Raw genomic sequence first — 22,836 nt, forward strand, 5'->3', positions numbered from 1 at the left:
TAAATAAATAAATATGTATATATATATATATATATATATATATATATATATATTCCTTTTTTCTTTCTTTTCTTCTTTTTTTTTCTTAAAGATGACAAATTCATCCCTGTACCAGCTTTTCATCTTTCGAATATTACAAAAAGAGGACAAAATTCGTCCTTGTACCAGGTTTTCACTCTTGGAATACAATAAACAAAATCTGACATTCTAACCATTGTACCAGCTTTTTCCCAATGGAATATGACAAACAGTGAAGAATTCATCCCTGTATCAGCTGTTCACCTTTGGAACATGACAAACAGTGAGGAATTCATCCCTGTATCAGCTGTTCACCTTTGGAATATGACAAACAGTGAGGAATCCATCCCTGTATCAGCTGTTCACCTTTGTAATATGACAAACAGATGAGGAATTCATCCCTGTATCAGCTGTTCACCTTTGGAATATGACAAACAGTGAGGAATTCATCCCTGTATCAGCTGTTCACCTTTGGAATATGACAAACAGTGAGGAATTCATCCCTGTATCAGCTGTTCACCTTTGGAATATGACAAACAGTGAGGAATTCATCCCTGTATCAGCTGTTCACCTTTGGAATATGACAAACAGTGAGGAATTCATCCCTGTATCAGCTGTTCACCTTTGGAATATGACAAACAGATGAAGAATTCATCCCTGTATCAGCTGTTCACCTTTGGAATATGACAAACAGATGACGAATTCATCCCTGTATCAGCTGTTCACCTTTGGAATATGACAAACAGATGACGAATTCATCCCTGTATCAGCTGTTCACCTTTGGAATATGACAAACAGATGAGGAATCCATCCCTGTATCAGCTGTTCACCATTGGAATATGACAAACAGATGAGGAATCCATCCCTGTATCAGCTGTTCACCATTGGAATATGACAAACAGATGAGGAATTCATCCCTGTATCAGCTGTTCACCATTGGAATATGACAAACAGTGAGGAATCCATCCCTGTACACTAACCCTGAGGGATGGTTCCTTCCTCCAATAGTCACCACTGATGACTGGCGGTTCCCCTCGTGTACTGACGTCCAGTCCTCCTCTAAGCACAGCGGCCATTTTGTCCTCAGTGTCCGACAAGGCCCCCCACCTGATCGTCTTCTGTCCGTGGAGGGGAAGAGGACTTGCCAGGCCTGCAACAACGCACGTGGTGCACACACACACACACACACACACACACACACACACACACACACACACACACACACACACACACACACACACACACACACACACACACACACACGCATGTAACATTTAACGTGTATGACCTTTTTGTTTGGTTACCCCCCGCCCCCTTATGTAGGCTGCCATACCCCGTTTTCGGGGGGTACGAAGAAGGTGCATGTTGGGCATGTTCTTCTTTCTATCACCCACCGAAATGATGGCAGAAATCGTGACCTCACACGCACATGGCATTGTGACCACATAGACAACACCAGTCACCTCTCTACAACATGACAACCACATGACTAACAGCCAGACAACACCAGTCTCCTCTCTCTACAACATAACAACCACATGACTCACAGCCAGACAACACCAGTCCTCTCTCTACAACATGACAACCACATGACTCACAGCCAGACAACACCAGTCCTCTCTCTACAACATGACAACCACATGACTCACAGCCAGACAACACCAGTCACCTCTCTACAACATGACAACCACATGACTCACAGCCAGACATCACCAGTCACCTCTCTACAACATGACAACCACAGGACTCACAGCCAGACAACACCAGTCACCTCTCTACAACATGACAACCACGTGACTCACAGCCAGACAGGGCGGTCATCACCAGCAACAGCAGTGAGATATTACAGCTTCCTTCCATGATGGAGCGGCCTCTTTCTTCTGTCTGTCAGCTGCTGTCACACACACACACACACACACACACACACACACACACACACACACACACACACACATATATATATATATATATATATATATACATATATATATATATATATATACATACATACATACATACATACATACATACATAGATAGATATTTACAATGCCCAAATCTTAATGTTACTGAACAGTACTAATACAATACATCGCATTAACTTAATACGTAACAGGAAAAGGAGTTGTAACAAGACAAAGACGTACACAGAAGAAGAACATAGGGCATACATAGTGGATATGCTACATACATTTTTTGTCACTGTTCTAAATATGCACTTCGTTATGAACACAAAAAACCTAACAAAACAAACAAACAAAAACACACTAAAAAACAAGAAACAAACAAACATGATCACAAATAAATGAATACATAAATGAACAAATAAATAAATAAACAAATAAATAAATAAAGAAAATAAAATGAACAAAGGGACAAACGAGGGGCACTTTCTTGGCATGCACAGGCAGGAAATTAATTTTCTTCATAGGAGTGTCCATACTGCACTTCTTCCTCATCTAAAATAGGCAATTTAATATACTCCAGATATGAATTGGTATCACCACAACACAAAGGACATTAAAATGGAATAAAATAGAACAGAATATGTCTTTATTACCAAGTGTACCGGGGTCACAAGGAATATACAAACATTACAGGCAGAGTTAGCATAAAGATCTAAACAATAAGTAAAAGAATAAAGTAACAAAGGGAAACAGACGATCGTTTTCCTTTAATTAAGGCATTGTCAAACTAGTTTGACAAAGTTCATTGTTCTATCAAGTTCATGTATGGCAGCCATTTTATAACAAATTCATGCTTTTGCATGTTCAGTAGGTGTGCATGTTTTTTTTTCAATTTTATGTCGAATCTTTAAGTCTGTCAAGAACATTTGGATATTTGGTCTAAGTTTATTTATTCTGCATCTGTATATAAAAGATTTTCCAAGTAGTAGGAGAAAATCTAATACGTCGTCAGTTCTGCTGTTCTCGTCAGTTCCAAATAATGTATGCTTATTATTCAAATTTAGGTCAGCACAATTTTGACAAAAGATGAGAGAGATGAAGTTGACAGCTGGCCAGGCTATGACAACATGTGCAGGTCATTGCACAAAATGGATGATTCAATATAGTACATTGTAGTTGCATATCAGCGACCTGCTATGTTGACTCAACATGATTTGAGTTCCTTGAGAAAGGATCTATAGGTTTGATGTTTCTTTAAATTTCCCACTTTGTAAACATTTACATTTAAGAACAAATATCAAAGCAAACCACAATATGTTTTCCTTGCTTCCAGTGTAAAGGAGGTGTTTTTCAATTAACTGGCATTTCTTTAATTCTATGCCTGATTTCCGAATATTTTCATTTGTCTCGCCGAATTTTGTCAGTATGTGGGTACACAGTACATATTATAGATATGACGCAATGATGAAAAAATACCGACACACTCTGTCCATAGTTAAACATTTCAGACACTTCTCTGGTTACTAATACACAAGTTTTGGGACATTATTTACAAACTGGAACGGATTAATTTAATGTATTCTCTCTGAAACGTAATTTCATGCAAATGAGTTTGCGAACATTGCTGAAATGTAGTTATGAAATGACTGCTGTTAGAGAGAAAGAAACACAGAGAGAGGGGGGTACCTCAGAGAGGGAGAAAGAGAAGGAGAGAGAGAGAGAGAGAGAGAGAGGGAGAGAGAGACGGAGAGAGAGAGAAAGAGAGAGAGGGAGAGGGAGAGAGGAAGAGAAAGAGGGAGAGAGAGAGAGAGGGAAGGATAGAGAAAGAGAGAGAAGGAGAGGGGGAGGGAGAGAGAGAGGGGAGGGAGAGAGAAATAGGGAAAGAGAGGGGGAGGGAGAGAGAGATAGAGAAAGAGAGGGGGGGAGGGAGGGAGAGAGAGAGGGAGAGAGAGATATACAGAAAGAGAGAGAGGGAGAGAGGGAGGGAAAAAGAGAGGGAGCGAGGGAGAAAGAAATAGAAAAAGAGAGAGATGGAGGAAGAGAGAGTGAGGGAGGGAGAGAGACCTAATACAGAGAGAGAGAGACCTCACAGACCTCAGAGAGAGAGGGGGGGTTAAAGAGAGAGAGACCTAAGACAGAGAGAGACCTCAGAGAGAGAGAGAGAGAGGGAGAGAGAGAGAGAGAGAGAGGCAGAGAAAGAGGCAGAGACAGAGAGAAAGAGAGAGACAGAGACAGAGAGAGGTAGCTCAGAGAAAGAGACCTAAGACAGAGAGAGACCTCAGAGAGAGAGAGAGAGAGAGAGAGAGAGGCAGAGAAAGAGGCAGAGACAGAGAGAAAGAGAGAGACAGAGACAGAGAGAGGTAGCTCAGAGAAAGAGACCTAAGAAAGACAACTCAGAGAGAGAGAGAGAGAGAGAGAGAGAGAGAGAGGCAGATAAAGAGGCAGAGACAGAGACAGAGAGAAAGACAGATACAGAGACAGAGAGAGACAGAGAAGCTTACCTTGAAGTGAACACTCAGACGGACAAGATGAACATGAAATGCACGGTTTCTGCGGACTGTTTATAAGAATGTGGAGAAAGGAGCAGTCAGCAGAAATTCTGCGGTTATCATCTTCATCATATTTATGTACAAAGATAAACGCACGAAGCAGCAGTAAACTAACTGTTATCTGTAGAACTGTTCCACTGGTAATTAGTAAAAGTCCGAGAGTCAGAGCAATCAGATTGGAAACAAACTGGAGTCCTCCCCCCACACCCCACACCCACACCCCTACCACTTCATACTGTCTCACTCTCTCCCTCCCTCCACCACCCTCACTCTCTCCCTCCCTCCACCACCCTCCTCCCTCCCTCCACCACCCTCACTCTCTCCCTCCCTCCACCACCCTCACTCTCTCCCTCCCTCCACCACCTCACTCTCTCCCTCCCTCCACCACCCTCACTCTCTCCCTCCCTCCACCACCCTCACTCTCTCCCTCCCTCCACCACCCTCACTCTCTCCAATATCATTACTGCCAGTTCATGATTGTTTCTTTACTTGTTAACTGGCATCTATGTGTTCAGGCTGTGGACCCAAACACTAAAATCTATCAATCTCACGTCTTTCTCTCTATTTTTCTTTCTTTCTCTCTCTCCCACAAGCATGCACACATACATACACACACACACACACACAAACACACACAAACACACACACACACACACACACACACACACACACACACACACACACACACACACACACACTCACTCACTCACTCACTCACGCACTCGTGGGTATCAAGATTGATATTTATTGCCTTCCTCCTCACGAAGGGATTTGGGGAAATGAGCAGGTGGATCCTTGCGCAAGAAAGGTGCATCGAATATCTATCTATGTATCTCCATATCATCCACTGATGTCAACAACATCAAACATTTACCCCATTCGTTTACAGAATCTGCAGTTCCATCTTTTTCCAAAGGAAATGTTGTCAGTGACAATCAACTTAGGATTGAAATAGTCCACAGTTTAATTAGGAGCCCCATTGGCCCTCCGTTGTAACTTTACCAGTTGACTGGCCGGTTTCTTACATATATTCATTATTCATTAATGCACACTGAGGATTGAGGCAAAGGGACAGTGGTGATGACATGTTACATGAGGCATGGGTGGTGAAGGGAAGGGCTGGAACATGGTCTACAATCACAGTTGTGGATAGACGTTAAACAAAAGGACGAACGGTCACACAAAACAAGGCGGGAACGTACGTGTATGTACACATTGACGACAAGAAAAGAACAGGAAAGAAAAGCAGATGTTCAGATTGGTGTGTCCATCACTGAACATGTGCTGCAGCAGTTAGGGCTGTAGTGGGCCATGATGTCACTCCACACTCAAGCACTAGCTGACTCTTCAAGTGTAGAGCCTCCTGAGGGTCGTGATATCTGCGCCCCAAGTGATTCCCGCCAGCTTCTTCATAAGGACAAGTCGCACCTTGGCTCAGCTATTGCCTTTTGTGCTGGCTTCCACGCCTGTCAAAAGAGACAGCAGTCTGCTGCTTCTTTCCGTGTCTCTATCTCCTGGTCTTTCTCAGTGATGACAGGGGCTGACCTTGTGTCTCATAGTTCATTGCCTCGATAAGCTTCCAAAGTTTATTTCCATCTCTGTCAAGGTTCAGCTTTTCCGTTTGCCCCTCTATGTGGTTCTCACAGCTTGAATGTAGACCTTTCGGTATTTGGCGCAACAGGCTTTGAGGGCAATATTGTTCTCTGGAACTGGGTTCTTCTCTACGTCCTCTGGCATTCTGGCTTCTTTCTCTTCCAGCTCCTGTAGTTACACACACACACACACACACACACACACACACACACACACACACACACACACACACACACACACACACACATACACACACATACATACATGCACATGAACAAGGAAAAGAAAGCAGAATATCAGACTGGTGGTCAGCTGCTGTACCGTGAGGTGCCAGCTGGTGTGTCAGATATCACAGGATTTATTCCAGCTATGGGCCCGATCGCTTACTGATGGAAACGCGGGTTGTCATCAGATATCCAATTTACTCATTCCAACCAACACAGAGGAGTTTGTGATAGAAACGCGGGTTGACAGCACTGACCTCTACCTCAGAAACAGATCGGTTTTAGGATGCAAGAGATCGTGATCTCATTTGAACGGTATTCACACACACTCTCTGTCTGTCTGTCTGTCTGTCTGTCTGTCTGTCTGTCTGTCTGTCTGTGGTTTCTATCTCTCTCTCTCTCTCTCTCTGACGCCTTTCTCCTTCTGAGGTCTCCCTCTCTCTCCCTCTCTCTCACACTTTCTCTCTCCCCCTCTCCCTCCCTATCTCTTTCTCCCTCTCTCTCTTTCCCCCTCTCCCTCCCTCTCTCTCTCTCCTTCTCTCTCCTTCTCTCTCTCTCTCTCCCTCTCTCTCTCTCCTTCTCTCTCCCCCTCTCTCTCTCTCTCTCTCTCTCTCTCTCTCCCTCCCTCTCTCCACTATACGAGCACACTGAGCTACAAGACGGCATTCATATCTTAGAAGAAAGCTTGATACAACAGGTACACACAGATAATGTTTACATTATATTGTGTGGTGACCTAAATGTAAGGACAGGATGTGAACAGCCGAAAGATGATAACTAAGCGAACTTGGTGCCAGGTATAGATTTTGAAGAGACGTAATTCCAAAGATTCAATCATAAACAAGTTTGGTAGATCCCTGCTCGTTCTTGCCCTTATGCTTGACTTGTATACTATGAATGGATCATGCAGCAGTGACACAGAAGGCCAATTTACTTTTGTGTCACCACACGGCAGCAGCGTTATTGATTATTTTCTTGTATCTGAAGATTTACGAGCAGGGTGTGATCTACACATTGATGATTGTTTATATTCATGGCACTTACCGGTAGTACTAAAGTGGGAAAAAATTAATAGTCAATGCAATGAGAATAGTAAGGAATCAGTTGAAAAGGGGGATTGCTCTGATGAAATCAGGATTATTTGGAATGATGAGAAGTTGCAGATATATAAAGAGGAGCTAGATAGCAATGATTTCAAAGACAGTCTGAGTGAAGCCCACGGTATGTTAGATTAAGATGTTGATAGCGGGGTTGAATTGTTCACAAACGCTCTGTATGGAGCAGCTGCTTGTATGGTTAGAAAGGTCAGAAAAAAGTGAGAAAGAATTCAATGACTGGTTTGATATGGAAAGCAGGCAGCAAAAGAAACAGGTCAGAAATCACTCAGGAGACTGCGTTCGCCTTACCCACAGCTTTTTGGGAATCTTTTCGACACACAAATTGAACCCGCCTTGAACGATGGAGCGGAAATATGGGGACTCATGTCAAATAACCAAATGGAAAAGCATCATACATTTGCAATGAAGCGCTTTCTTGGTGTCCCATTACACTCATCAAACACTATAATGTATGGCGAAACCGGCAGGTACCCATTGCATATTAGATCAATTGTAAAATGCATAAAATATTGGCTCAAATTAACATGACTGCCAACATCACGGTTGTGTAGACAAGTATACGAGATGCTGCTGCTGCAAGAGGAGAAGGGCAAACAGAACTGGGTATTCCACATCAAGAAAACACTAAGGGAACATGGATTCGGTCTTGTTTGGATGTGTCAAGGAGTAGGGAACGTGAGCGGCTTTGTATCGGAGTTTAAAGATAGACTTATAGCATGTTACAAACAACTGGCACGGAGAAATAGAGAGCAGTGATAGGTATAAATGGTTTTATTCATTTAAATCACTATTTCAAACGGAGAAGCATATTACGATTATAACAAATAAATGGCATAAAATCTGCTTTGCGAAGCTCAGATTGAGAGCACTTGGACTGAATGTCAACAGAAGATGGTTCTTTTTTTTTAGTTTTTGTTATTTGTTTTTTGTTTATTTATTTTTTCCCCATTTCTAAAAAATATATTTTGCACCATTTTGATCTGATTGGTACCTATTATGTCACCAGAGCTTTTCAGCTAATGACATTAAACATTTCAGTGTTTCAGTGTTCCCTCCCTCTCTCTCCCTCTCTCTCTCCCTCTCCCCTCTCTCTCTCCCCTCTCTCTCTCCCCCCCCTCTCTCCCTCTCCCCTCTCTCTCTCCCCTCTCTCCCCCCCCTTCTCTCCCTCCCCCCCTCTCTCTGTTGTGTTTCTTTTTTTTTCTTTCTTCTTTTTTTTGGAGAGGGAGGTAGGAGGAGGGGAGGGGAGTTAAAAAGTAACAAAAAGCGAAGACATAAAGCCGATGGCAATTGTCACCACCACCACCACCCCATCACCATTATGACAACCACTAATACTACTACCGTCACAGCCACCACCACCACCACCACCACCACCACCACCCATCACCATTATGACAACCACTAATACTACTACCGTCACAGCCACCACCACCACCACCACCCCATCACCATTATGACAACCACTACTACTACTACCATCACAGCCATCACCACCACCCCATTACCATTATGACAACCACTAATACTACTACCATCAGAGCCACACACACACACACACAAACACACACACGCACACACACACACACACACACACACACACACACACATACACGCACAAAGATACACATGCACATGCAGGAAAATTTAGTCATCCACACGTTCAAGGCATCCATCTTGCCTGAAAAGTCATGTCACACTGTCAGAGTCTTGAGTTCAATCGATAATTCGCGATAACATATTATTGAAAGGCAGGAGAGAAGGCCGCTAAATTCTGTTCAGAGAAAGACTTGTACATAGGCCTCATCACTTGATGCTTAATGCACGCCCCTCCTTCACTCCAATGCCTTCCTGCACCCGACACCCCAGCCCCGGAAACGTCTATCAAAATTCAAGAAATCTGAAATACAGACCAGCTCGTATGTCTAGTCCCAGTTTCGCTTCACATGGGCATGCTCATCTTTCTTTCTTTTTTGAGATTAGTATATGATACCATAGCCTATTTACATAAACATAATCTACCTGGTTTATTACTGTACATAGATGTTGAAAAGGCTTTTGACTCAATAAACTGGGAGTTCATGTTTAAGGTATTAAAGGCATTTGGGTTCAAAGAAAATATGCGTAGATGGGTTAATGTATTTTACACAAATATTAAGTCATGTGTTATTGTAAATGGTCAGGTTTCTGACTGGTTTGAAGTTAAGAGAGGTTGCAGACAAGGAGACCCTATATCACCCTATTTGTTTGTACTGTGTGTAAAAATATTAGCTGTAATGGTAAAGGAAAACTCGGATATCCGAGGAGTAACAATTAATGATGTTGAGAATAAACTGACCCAAACTGCTGATGATACAGAGTTTTTACTTGCTGGGGATAGGAAATCTTTTGCATGTTGTGTTACAGCTCTTGGTAGATTTGGCTGTGTCTCAGGTCTTTATCTGAATTCAAGCAAAACTAGCGCTGTTTGGTTAGGAGGGAGCAAGAAAAAATCTAAGACTCGTTATATGGAACATTTAGGCATGGACTGGAACCCCACAAAATTCCGAATTTGGGGGATCTGGTTCACTAATGATTTAAAAGAATATGTAAATATAAATTATTCAGAGAGATCAGCAGAAATAAAATATTTGTATAAGATATGGGCAAAACGCCAGTTAACGCCTCTAGGCATAGTAGCAATTCTGAAATCTATTATTCTTTCTAAATTGACTCACCTGTGGTTGCTTTTGCCAAACCCACAGACATGCATTTAGTTTTTTGAGCATTGAGAGACAAATGGTTATGTTCTGTCCACCTAACTAATCTGTTCACACTGTCTTGTAAATTGGATGTCAGAACTTTAATACATGTATAGTCGGAGTAGATGGATTTGTCATCGGCAAGCAATTCACAATTTTTATTTATTTTATTTATTTATCTATTTATTTTTTTTGCTGCCCCATTATCTGCACCGTTTCAGTGGCATTACTCCCACGCCGCTCATTTAGATTCCCCCATACACAGCCACACCCGGGTTCGTCCGTCGCAGTTCCAGCGTCGGCAGTCCGCAGGGAACCATTGATGTTAGGTCGCCAGGAGGCCACACACCAGAGGAGACCCTGCACTGCTGCTGAGTCACTTCAGTGGTGTTCAGTGGTGCCTGTTCTATTTTAACGTACTTAGCCCCCTACTAACGACAATAATGGCTTAGTCGCGGAGCCAGAGTGAGCGTCCCTCTCAGGGTGGAGACCGCCACCACGTCCCTCAAACAACAGCCCCTCCTGGGTAGGAGCCGGCCACGGGCCGAAAAACCCACCTCCGCTGGGATTCGAACCCGCGTCCTCCCAGCCGTCAGTCCGCGACGCTAACCACTTCGCCACGGCGGCTGGTATATTCACAATTAGATTGATATAAAGAGGTAAATCATTAATGTATAAGGAGAAAAGAAGGGGGCCATTAATCGATCCTTGTGGTACACCATACCTTATTTCTTGAAAAGTTGATTTGGAAAGCTTAATGCAGACCAGTTGTTGTCGATCTGATAAGAAGGAAGACAACACCTGTAAATTTACTATTATTTATATTTAAGAGCCATCTATCTATCATATGTGTCAGAGCAGTATGACAAGAATGGTTTTCCCTAAAACCTGACTGTACTGGGTGAATCAATTGATATTTGTTTAAGTGACACAGTATATGTTTTTGGATATGCCTTTCAAGTGGTTTTGAAAGAACCGATAGTATAGATATAGGCCTGTAGTTAGAAGGATCAGAAAGATCACCTGATTTGAAGAGTGGAAAAACTTTACCTTGTTTGAAACATACAGGAAAAAAGTATTTATCAATGCAGAGATTATAAATGTAGGTAAGAGATTCTGTTATTGCTGGTGCCGAAATCTTCATGATTTTACTATCCAGTTCATGTATATCTTTGGTATTTGACTGTTTCATGGACATTAGAGAGGCAAAAACTTCGGGTACTGATATATAAGGGATGAAAACTTCAGAATTGATATTTTTGGATTGACAGTAATCAGTTACCAGTTCTAAATCATTATATTTCCATCTATCATTAGTAATGAACTTTTCAGCTATACTTACAAAATGGTTGTTAATTGTATCTGAGGTTATATCGTTAGTACTATTTTGTGATTTAGTATAGTGTTTGTTGGTTAGTCTGTTAATGGCATCCCAAGTAGATCTTGAGTCTTTTTTATTAGTCACTTTCTGTTGGTAATACTTGTGCATAGCTTTTCGTTGCATTGAATTCACTTTATTCCTTTTTATAACATACTCTTCTTGATTTATTGGTTTTAGAAGATCCCTAAGGTGCATTTCATTTTTGATTTCTTTAGAAATCCATGGAGGTAACATACGGTGTTTCACTCGTTTAGTCCTGATTGGTGCGTGCTTACTATAAATATTACTAAAGGTTCTTATCCAAACGTCTAAAGCTTTTTCAGAATCGGTGTATTGATAGACATGAGAAAGTGGAGAAGAAAGTAAATCATGCAAGAAAAGTATCTGTGTTAAAATTGTTGAAACACCTATATTCGATGGTTTTGTGACTTGCTCGTTTTGGAATTTTAATACCTTTTCTTTTCGAAGTGATGCAAACAGGTGAATGATTGCAACATCCAGTGATTGGAGAACATATTTCTGCAATATTCTGTTGACATGAAACATAAATGTGATCAATGAGGGTACTGGAACTAGGGGTTACTCGTGTTGGTTTATCGATATGTAATTCCAAACTGTATGCTGTATATATCTGATTTCATTCCAGCTGAGGTTTTAATGTTCATCATTTCTTCTCCTAGCCTCATTATTTGTTAATTTTGAGGTTTTAATAGATTAATGTTAAAGTCACCGAACATAATAATTTCTTTATCTTCCAGCATGGCAGCATCCATCATTGAAAAAAATCATCAAACCAATTGACTCTTTCAGCCGGGTTTCTGTAAATAAATCCTATAAGCAGCGGACTGGTTTTATTTTAATTTCTAACCATATGGATTCAATGTTGAACTGATCTCAACTCATTTTTCGCTTTAATGTGATTGCTTGACTGTAATACACTAACAGACCTGTTTCCTTTGAAGCTTTTGGATCAAGGCGGAGTATCTTATAACCTGGGATAGTTACATCAGAGTCACATATGCGATCAGATAAACGTGATTCTGAGAAACAAAACAAATGAAAAGGATTTCCGGAATTTTCTAAGATCAATGATGTGCCATTCAATTTATGTAATGCGTGATTGATATTTAAATAACCTATGCGCAATCCTTCTTTAGAAGGCCAAGTACAGAGTGTATGCATATTCCCAAAAGGTGATGCAAAAAAACACCAACAAAAAACCCCCCTAAACACTCCAGGTTCCAGGTTCGGAAAGAAAAAAAAAGGTATAGGTAGATTAACGAAAATCACAAGGTGTTTGAACAATTGCATACAGTTAAGCAATTATACACACATTCAAATGCGCGCGTGCACAATATTAAAATTAAATTACATACATATGTTACAATTGAAGTAATGTGGGCACTTAAGAGGACAGAGTCCAATTCAGAAACAAAAATAAAAAAAATCAAGTACTGTAATAAATGCCAAACACGAAATACAAATTTTCAAAGTTATATTTAGAAACGACAAAATTAAGTCAAAAGTAATTCAAAATATTACCAGAAAGCGCATTGAGTTCAACCGAGACTCAAATGCACCGAGAACAGAAGAGAGGTTAATCAATCCGTAAGAACAAGGAATTGCAGCGACACCGCTGTACGGAATAGAGAGAGAGAGAGAGAGAGAGAGAGAGAGAGAGAGAGAGAGAGAGAGACAGAGAGAGAGAGAGAGAGAGGGAGAGAGAGGGAGAGAGAGAGCTAAAAGTAGCAATGGGCTATAGTTTTTACACAAAGAAGTAACAGAGTTTGCTTTTCTTCTTTATGTTGTTTTTTTTCCTTTTCTTTCAAATCCGTTGGGTTTTGTTGGTGGTAGTGGTGGTGGTGGTGTGTGTGTGAGTGAGTGTTTGCTTCACATTCTGCAGTCAGGACTCTATAAAGGAGCTGTAAAGATTCAGGAAAGAGACAGCAACAAAGGAATTGGCAGGGAAAAAAAGAGAGAAATAACAGGAAGAAGACAGAGAAAATACAGGAAGAAGATAGAGAAAGACAGGAAGAAGACAGGAAAAGACAGAGAAAAAGACAGGAAGAAGACAGAGAAAAAGACAGGAAGAAGACAGAGAAAAAGACAAGAAAAAGACATGAAGAAGACAGAGAAAAAAACAGAAAAAGACAAGAAAAAGACAGAGAAATAGGAAGAAGACAGGAAAAGACAGGGGAAAAGACAGAGAAAAAGACAGAAAGACAGGGAAAAGACAGGAAAAACACAGATAAAAAGACTGGAAAAGTCAGGAAAGAGACAGAGAAAAAGACAGGAAGAAGACAGAGAAAAAGACAGAGAAAAAGACAGAAAAAGACAGAAAAAGACAGAAAAAGGCACAGAAAAAGACAGGAAAAGACAGAGAAAGACAGGAAGAAGACAGGGAAAAAGACAGGAAATAGACAGGAAAACACAGAAAAAGACAGGAAAGAGACAGGAAAAGACAGGGGAACAGAGAGAAAAAGACAGGGAAGAGACAGAGAAAAAGACAGGAAAGAGACAGGAAAAGACAGGGGAACAGAGAGAAAAAGACAGGGAAGAGACAGGGGAAAAGACAGGAAGAAGACAGGAAGAAGACAGAGAAAAGGACAGGGAAAAGACAGGAAGAAGACAGGAAGAAGACAGAGAAAAGGACAGAGAAAAGGACAGGAAAAAGACAGGGGAAAGACAGAAAAAGACAGGGAAGAAGACAGAAAAAGACAGAAAAAGGCAGGAAAGAGACAGGAAAAGAGAGGGGAAAAGACAGAAAAAAGACAGGGAAGAAGACAGAGAAAAAGATAGGAAAGAGAGAGGGGAAAAGACAAGAAAGAGACAGAGAAAAGGACAAGGAAAAGACAGGAAGAAGACAGAGAAAAAGACAGGAAGAAGACAGAGAAAAGACAGGAATAAAGGACAACGACCGAACAAAAGGGAAAGAAAAAGCCCAGAAGTCAGTCAATGCTCATCATTGTTTATTCACTGAAGTAGAGAAGATCTTGACAGACCAAGACAACGTGGATCATCAGGACTCACATGTACACAGCATGGATCATCAGGACTCACATGTACACAACAGCGATCAACATCAACAGTGATCAACATCGACCAAATGATCAATACTAACAGTGATCAACACTAACAGTGATCAACGCTAACAGTGATCAACACTAACAGTGATCAATACTAACAGTGATCAACACTAACAGTGATCAGTGCTAACAGTGATCAATACTAACAGTGATCAACACTAACAGCGATCAACACTAACAGTGATCAATATCGATCAGACCCGGCCCATGGTGCATAGACTGCCTGGACAGTGAGACAGATGGTCACTACTGCTGATCGGATTCAGCGCAGTTGGACACATCGACGTCCACGTTGACGTTCACATTCGGAAGACCCTCACCTTCACCTTCACCTTCACCCTCACCTTCACCCTCGCCTTCACCTTCACCCTCACCTTCACCCTCACCCTCACCTTCACCTTCACCTTCACCTTCACCCTCTCCTTCACCTTCACCCTCTCCCCCTCCCTCTCCCGACAGAATCGCGTTGATCCAGGGAAGATAACTGGACACGCGGGTGTAGACTCCGGGGTAGCCTTTTTGGGCACAGCCTATCCCATAGGACACGATGCCCGTTTGGTAGACGGCACCTTCACACTGACAGACCAGAGGTCCGCCCGAGTCTCCCTGCAACATACGGGGATCAACTTCTTGGGCTTTTTTCTCTTCTTTTTTTTTATATTGGTTTGTTCTTGGTTTTTTGTTTGTTTGGTTTTGTTGTTGTTGTTGTTGTTTGTTTGTTTTTGTTTTTTGTTTATGTTGTTGGTGTGGTTGTTGCTGTTGTTTGTTTGTTTGTGTGTTTTTGTTTATGTTGTTGGTGTGGTTGTTGTTGTTTGTTTTTGTTTATGTTGTTGGTGTGGTTGTTGTTATTGTTTGTTTGTTTGTTTTTGTTTATGTTGTTGGTGTGATTGTTGTTGTTTGTTTGTTTTTGTTTATGTTGTTGGTGTGGTTGTGGTTGTTGTTTCTTTGTTTTTGTTTATGTTGTTGGTGTGGTTGTTGTTGTTGTTGTTTGTTATTGTTTATGTTGTTGGTGTGGTTGTTGTTGTTGCTGCTCTTCTCCTCCTCCTCCACATCTCTCTTACTCAGCTCTGTGTTTCTCTGTTTCCTTCTCTTTCGTTCTCTCTTTCACGGACAGATTGGAACAACAGGCCATGCCTAACATCTTGGAATAAAAACGCATTGAGTTTCTAAGTCCCCCCCCTCCCAGCCACCAACGTCCATCCTTCTCTTTGTATCTCTATACATATATATCAATACTTTTTGAATTTGCTCATTACTTTGATATGCATTTGCTTGTCTTATTTTGCTATTTCTCTCCATTTCTTTCTTTATTTCTTTCTCTCTCCCTCTCGTTCACACACACACACACACACACACACACACACACACACACACACACACACACACACACACACACACACACACACACACACACCTGACAGGAATCAATGCCTTCATCCCCAGCACAGATCTGATCATCACCATACTGCCATTCACTGTACACAGCTGAGCAGTTGTCCTGAGGCAGCACAGGTACGTCCACCTTCAGGGGAACAGTGCTGACATTCCCACCTGTACAAAGTCAACACGCTGCGTCAGTGCTTATGCTCCCTCCCCCTGTCTGTCTGTCTGTCTGTCAGCCACGGTCAGTATGTTTTTCTATCGCTGTCTGTCCGTCTGATAATAATTGTCTGTTGCTCTTTCCCTTCTTCCCTCCGCCTTTTATCTCTCTTTCACTCTCTCTGTTTTCTCTCTCTCACCTTCTCTCTCTCCCTCTTTGTTCCACCCTCTGTCTATCCCTTTCTGTCATCTCTCTCCGTCGCTCTCTCTCTCTCCTTCTCTCTCTCTCTCCTTCTCTCTCCCCCCTCTTTCTCTGACCATCTCCCCCCCTCTTTCTCTCTCTCTCTGTCTCTCTCTCACCCACTCCCTCTAACCTTCTCTCTCTCTCTCACCTTCTTTCTGTCTCTAATCCTCTCCCTCTCTATCTCCCTATCCTCCCTCTCTCTCTCTCTCTCTCCCAGCTCCCCTCTCTCTCTTTCCCTCGCTCTTTCACTTGATCTCTCTCTTTCTCTTGACGAACACAGCACCTGAAGAAGTGGTGCCCCATCCGGCCACAGTGCACGTGGAATAGGTCTCCGGACAGGCGTTGGCCTCGTTCAGATTGACCGGACTGACTTCAGCCGTCAGGTTCAGACGGGACGAGAGCTTCAGCACCGCAACGTCATTCAGACCAGTATCATCTGTACACACACACACACACACACACACACACACACACACACACACACTCACGCACACACACACACACACACACGTGTATCTATCCATCCATGACGTCACTGTGTTGCGCTATGGTTTTCAGCACGAGTCAAGCAATGAACACACTGCAATACAGCACGCTTCACTGCAACACTACACAAGCCGACACAGTCAGTACGCCCTGTGTGTTGTGGACACACCGTGACTTGTGACTCATGGATCCGTCCTGACTGCACTGGGAATGGGTCCTGGCTTCAGTGACAAGCCATTGTAATGACGTCACGACCAAGTCTTAAAGAGCTTTAGAGTACAGAGTTTAAAGATCAGAATTATGGACATTGCTGGACTGAACATGTGGTTGTCTTCCTCCTTCTCTCGCTCTGTCTGTCTGTCTGTCTGTCTGTCTCTCTCTCTGTCTGTCTGTCTCTCTCTCTGTCTGTCTGTCTCTCTGTCTCAAAGTGTCAAATCGTCAAGTGTCTCTCTCTGTCTTTCTCTCTACCTCTCTCACCCTCTCTTTTTCTCTATGTCTCTCTCTCACTCTCTTTCTCTGTGTATCTCTGCCTCACTCTCTCACTCTCTGTCTCTGCCTCTCTCTCACTCTCTGTCTCCCTCTGTCTCTGCCTCACTCTCTCACTCTCTGTCTCTGCCTCTCTCTCTCACACTCTCTGTCTCTGCCTCTCTCTCTCTTTATATATATATATATATATATATATATATATATATATATATATATCTGCCTCTCTCTGTCTCTGCCTCTATCTCTGTCTCTCTGTTTCTGCCTCTCTGCCTCTCTCTCTCTCTCTGTCTCTGTCTCTGCACCTCTCTGCTTTTGCCTCTCTCTCTGTTTCTACCTCTCTCTCTCTGTCTCCCTGTCTCTGCCTCTCTCTCTGTCTCTGCCTCTCTCTCTCTCTCTTTATCTCTGCCTCTGTCTCTGCACCTCTCTGTCTTTGCCTCTCTCTTTCTGTCTCTGTCTCTCTCTGTCTCTGCATCGCTCTCCCTCTTTGTCTCTCTCTCTCTGTCACTGTCTCGCTTTCTCTCTGGTTCTCTCCGTCTCTCTCTCTCTTTGTGTGTCTCTCTGTCTCTGCCTCTCACTCTCTGTATCTCTGTCTCTCTGCCTCTCTCTGTCTCTATATCTCTACCTCTCTCTGTGTCTCTGTGTGTGTCTCTCTGACTCTACCGCTGTGTGTGTGTGTGTGTGTGTGTGTGTGTGTGTGTGTGTGTGTGTGTGTGTGTGTGTCTCTCTCTCTCTGAACGATGGACGACTGGAGATGGTGGAGGGGGCAGATCAAAATGAGGTCTGTGTTTGTTTTAACACGAAATATGTAACGATTTACAAATACATACAACACCACACACACACACACACACACACACACACACACACACACACGCACACGCACACGCACACACACACAATTATACCACGTAGCATGCAGTGTGATAGTGTACAAGATGGATACAATTCAGCATCAGCATAGACACACAGACCACCAACACCCATGCCAGCAGACACACTGACCATCGTAGTTGGGGTGGTTGAAGACTTGCTCCACAGTCACGAACTGCTCGACCCCCTCTGTCACTGTGGTGTCGTGCTCCCCAGCCCTGATGCCGTACGTCACGCCATCGTACCTGTGTAGGACGAATTCAGCACTGCTTGGGGGTCACTGCCCACGTCTTGTCCTGTCCTGTCTTTTACTTCTCTTGTCTTGTCTGGTCCTGTCTTTTACTTGTCTTGTCTGGTCCTGTCCTGTCCTGTCTTTTACTTCTCTTGTCTGGTCCTGTCCTGTCCTGTCCTGTCTTTTACTTGTCTTGTCTTGTCTGGACCTGTCCTGTCCTGTCTTTTACTTGTCTTGTCTTGTCTGCTCCTGTCCTGTCTTTTACTTGTCTTGTCTGCTCCTGTCCTGTCTTTTACTTGTCTTGTCTGGTCTTGTCCTGTCCTGTCTTGTCTGGACCTGTTCTGTCTTGTCTTGTCCTGTCCTGTCTTTTCTTGTCTTGTCTTGTCTTGTCCTGTCCTGTCCTGTCCTGTCCTGTCTTTTCTTGTCTTGTCTGGTCCTGTCCTGTCTTTTCTTGTCTTGTCTGGTCCTGTCCTTCCCTGTCTTGTTTTGTCTTGTCTTGTCTTGTACTGTGCAGTGCTGTGCTGTACTGTGCTATCTTCCATTGTTTTGTATTGCATTGAATTCTATTGTACTGATTTGTGTTGTATTGTGTTGCATTGTATTGTATTTCGTTGTATTGCATTCCATTCCATTATATCCAGTATACTGTTTTATATTGTGTTGCATTGTATTGCATTGCATTGCATTGCATTGTATTGTATTGTACTGCATTGTATTGCATTGCATTGCATTGTATTGTATTGTATTGTATTGTACTGCATTGTATTGTACTCAGAAAACAGTTTTCTCGGGTTGCTCTTCCCAGAAAGAACACAAAACAGAACGCATCACCACAGGGCAGTACCACCCTTCATCCCTTTTCCTTACTTCTCTTTCTGCGCGCAAATGTACTTGTTCCCCTATCAGAGTGGAGTTCATTCAAATTTTCGAACGTGCATGCTGCACAAGGGACTTCGGTTTACCGTCATATCTGAAGGACTAGCATCCTGACCACCACCCGAGATTTAGTGGAGGAGGGAACATTCTGGATGCGAACCCATACCCTCAGATTCTCTTGCTTCATGGGTGGACACGTTACCACTTGGCCATCAGTCCAAAAGCGATGCGCTTTCCTTGGGGAGAGCAGCCCGAATTTGACACAGAAAAAATCTATTATGACAAAAAAGAAAAATACAATATGCCAGTCATGGTTTTTACAGCGAAGCCCACCAAAGACACCGTGTGACAAAGACGTGTGTGCGTTCATGTGTGTGTACACGAGTGCGTGTGTAGCTGCATGTGTGCATGCCAGAATGTGTGTATTTTAGTGATTTTAGCATAAAAACACATTCAGATAGAAACACAGGCAGACCAACTGACGGAATAGATACGCACACACACCTACTGACAGACACACAGGCAGACCAACCAACTGTGAGTACAGACCAGCCAACAGACAATGCCTTACTGGAAACAATGGGCAGCGGACAGCACGTGGTTCTCGTCAATGACACTGCCGCCACACCACTGGTACCATTTGCCCTCGTATTCCACCATCATGAACACCAGGTAGGGTTTTTCGTAGGGTGACATCTCCGTTCCTCCCACAATTTTCCACTCTCTCCAGTCCTGAAGTGAAAGGATCGTCGCTAACGTTATCGTCAGAAGTTTTGCTGTTAACTGTTGGCTTCAACCCAACTGCCCTCCCCTCCTCCCCTCCTCCCCCCTCACCGCCCCACCCCTATTCCCTAGTCACTTCTCTCACGGTTCATTGGTTTGGATTGTTGTTCACTGGAGCGCACATCATTGCAATGTGCACGTTCACGGTCAACAGGGACCCAGCCAGGCGCTGGTTGGATGCCTCAGCTCGTCAGATCCTCCTCCCCCGTCAGACACGGTCTGCTCCAGGGCACACTGCTGTGGGGAGTGACGCCTCTTGCATCCACAGTTTGTCTTCCGCCTTTTGCTTTCATCCTTATTTATGTCACCAGCTTTTCATCGCTGGGATATTATTTTTTTTAAACAACAAAAACCCGACACATTTTTCCTTGTAGCAGATTTTCACCTTTGGAATATCATAAAAAGATATGCAATTTTCCTTGCACCAGTGTCTATATAAATAAATAAATAAATAAATAAATAAATAAATATGTATATATATATATATATATATATATATATATATATATATATATATATATATATATATTCCTTTTTTCTTTCTTTTCTTCTTTTTTTTTCTTAAAGATGACAAATTCATCCCTGTACCAGCTTTTCATCTTTCGAATATTACAAAAAGAGGACAAAATTCGTCCTTGTACCAGGTTTTCACTCTTGGAATACAATAAACAAAATCTGACATTTTAACCATTGTACCAGCTTTTTCCCAATGGAATATGACAAACAGTGAAGAATTCATCCCTGTATCAGCTGTTCACCTTTGGAACATGACAAACAGTGAGGAATTCATCCCTGTATCAGCTGTTCACCTTTGGAATATGACAAACAGTGAGGAATTCATCCCTGTATCAGCTGTTCACCTTTGGAATATGACAAACAGTGAGGAATTCATCCCTGTATCAGCTGTTCACCTTTGGAATATGACAAACAGATGAAGAATTCATCCCTGTATCAGCTGTTCACCTTTGGAATATGACAAACAGATGAGGAATCCATCCCTGTATCAGCTGTTCACCTTTGGAATATGACAAACAGTGAGGAATTCATTCCTGTATCAGCTGTTCACCTTTGGAATATGACAAACAGATGAGGAATCCATCCCTGTACACTAACCCTGAATGGTTCCTTCCTCCAATAGTCACCACTGATGACTGGCGGTTCCCCTCGTGTACTGACGTCCAGTCCTCCTCTAAGCACAGCGGCCATTTTGTCCTCAGTGTCCGACAAGGCCCCCCACCTGATCGTCTTCTGTCCGTGGAGGGGAAGAGGACTTGCCAGGCCTGCAACAACGCACGTGGTGCACACACACACACACACACACACACACACACACACACACACACACACACACACACACACACACACACACACACACACGCATGTAACATTTAACGTGTATGACCTTTTTGTTTGGTTACCCCCCGCCCCCTTATGTAGGCTGCCATACCCCGTTTTCGGGGGGTACGAAGAAGGTGCATGCTGGGCATGTTCTTCTTTCTATCACCCACCGAAATGATGGCAGAAATCGTGACCTCACACGCACATGGCATTGTGACCACATAGACAACACCAGTCACCTCTCTACAACATGACAACCACATGACTAACAGCCAGACAACACCAGTCTCTCTGTCTACAACATAACAACCACATGACTCACAGCCAGACAACACCAGTCCTCTCTCTACAACATGATAACCACATGACTCACAGCCAGACAACACCAGTCTCTCTGTCTACAACATAACAACCACATGACTCACAGCCAGACAACACCAGTCCTCTCTCTACAACATGATAACCACATGACTCACAGCCAGACAACACCAGTCACATCTCTACAACATGACAACCACATGACTCACAGCCAGACAACACCAGTCCTCTTTCTACAACATGACAATCACATGACTCACAGCCAGACAACACAGTCCTCTCTCTACAACATGACAACCACATGACTCACAGCCAGACAATACCAGTCATCCTCTCTCTACAACATGACAACCACAGGACTCACAGCCAGACAACACCAGTCACCTCTCTACAACATGACAACCACATGACTCACAGCCAGACAACACCAGTCACCTCTCTACAACATGACAACCACAGGACTCACAGCCAAACAGGGCGGTCATCACCAGCAACAGCAGTGAGATGTTACAGCTTCCTTCCATGATGGAGCGGCCTCTTTCTTCTGTCTGTCAGCTGCTGTCACACACACACACACACACACACACACACACACACACACACACACACACACACACACACACACACACACACACAGACATATATATATATATATATATATATATATATATATATATATATATATATATATTTACAATGCCCAAATCTTAATGTTACTGAACAGTACTAATACAATACATCGCATTAACTTAATACGTAACAGGAAAAGGAGTTGTAACAAGACAAAGACGTACACAGAAGAAGAACATAGGGCATACATAGTGGATATGCTACATACATTTTTTGTCACTGTTCTAAATATGCACTTCGTTATAAATACACACAAAAACTAACAAAACAAACAAAACAAAAACACACTAAAAAACAAGAAACAAACAAACATGATCACAAATAAATGAATACATAAATGAACAAATAAATAAATAAACAAATAAATAAAGAAAGAAAATAAAATGAAAAAAGGGACAAACGAGGGGCACTTTCTTGGCAT

The 22,836-nt window shown here is 42.6% G+C and overlaps 1 protein-coding gene and 2 long non-coding RNA genes across 4 annotated transcripts; all 3 read right to left on the reverse strand.

The window, feature by feature from the left end:
• Positions 1–1,012: 1,012 nt before the first annotated feature.
• Positions 1,013–4,445, reverse strand: LOC143301820 (uncharacterized). 2 transcript variants are annotated; one of them, XR_013057845.1, is made up of 3 exons: positions 4,426–4,445; positions 1,821–1,909; positions 1,013–1,168 (listed from the first exon to the last, which is right to left on the reverse strand). It is a non-coding gene; the product is annotated as an uncharacterized LOC143301820 (long non-coding RNA). The 2 variants fall into 2 exon arrangements; XR_013057844.1 differs by having other exon boundaries at positions 1,821–1,912; positions 4,426–4,437.
• Positions 4,446–15,071: 10,626 nt separating this feature from the next.
• Positions 15,072–16,815, reverse strand: LOC143301846 (uncharacterized). The gene is made up of 3 exons (XR_013057854.1): positions 16,680–16,815; positions 16,028–16,164; positions 15,072–15,219 (listed from the first exon to the last, which is right to left on the reverse strand). It is a non-coding gene; the product is annotated as an uncharacterized LOC143301846 (long non-coding RNA).
• A 178-nt stretch (positions 16,816–16,993) lies between these two features.
• LOC143301743 (cathepsin G-like) lies at positions 16,994–22,345 on the reverse strand. The gene is made up of 5 exons (XM_076616130.1): positions 22,252–22,345; positions 21,243–21,409; positions 19,918–20,078; positions 18,371–18,483; positions 16,994–17,142 (listed from the first exon to the last, which is right to left on the reverse strand). The coding sequence occupies exons 1-5, from the start codon at positions 22,307–22,309 to the stop codon at positions 16,994–16,996; spliced, it is 648 nt and encodes a 215-aa protein (XP_076472245.1). The 5' UTR covers positions 22,310–22,345.
• Positions 22,346–22,836: the final 491 nt, after the last annotated feature.

Source organism: Babylonia areolata, chromosome 28, assembly GCF_041734735.1.
Source record: "Babylonia areolata isolate BAREFJ2019XMU chromosome 28, ASM4173473v1, whole genome shotgun sequence".
Lineage (NCBI taxonomy): Eukaryota > Metazoa > Mollusca > Gastropoda > Neogastropoda > Buccinidae > Babylonia > Babylonia areolata.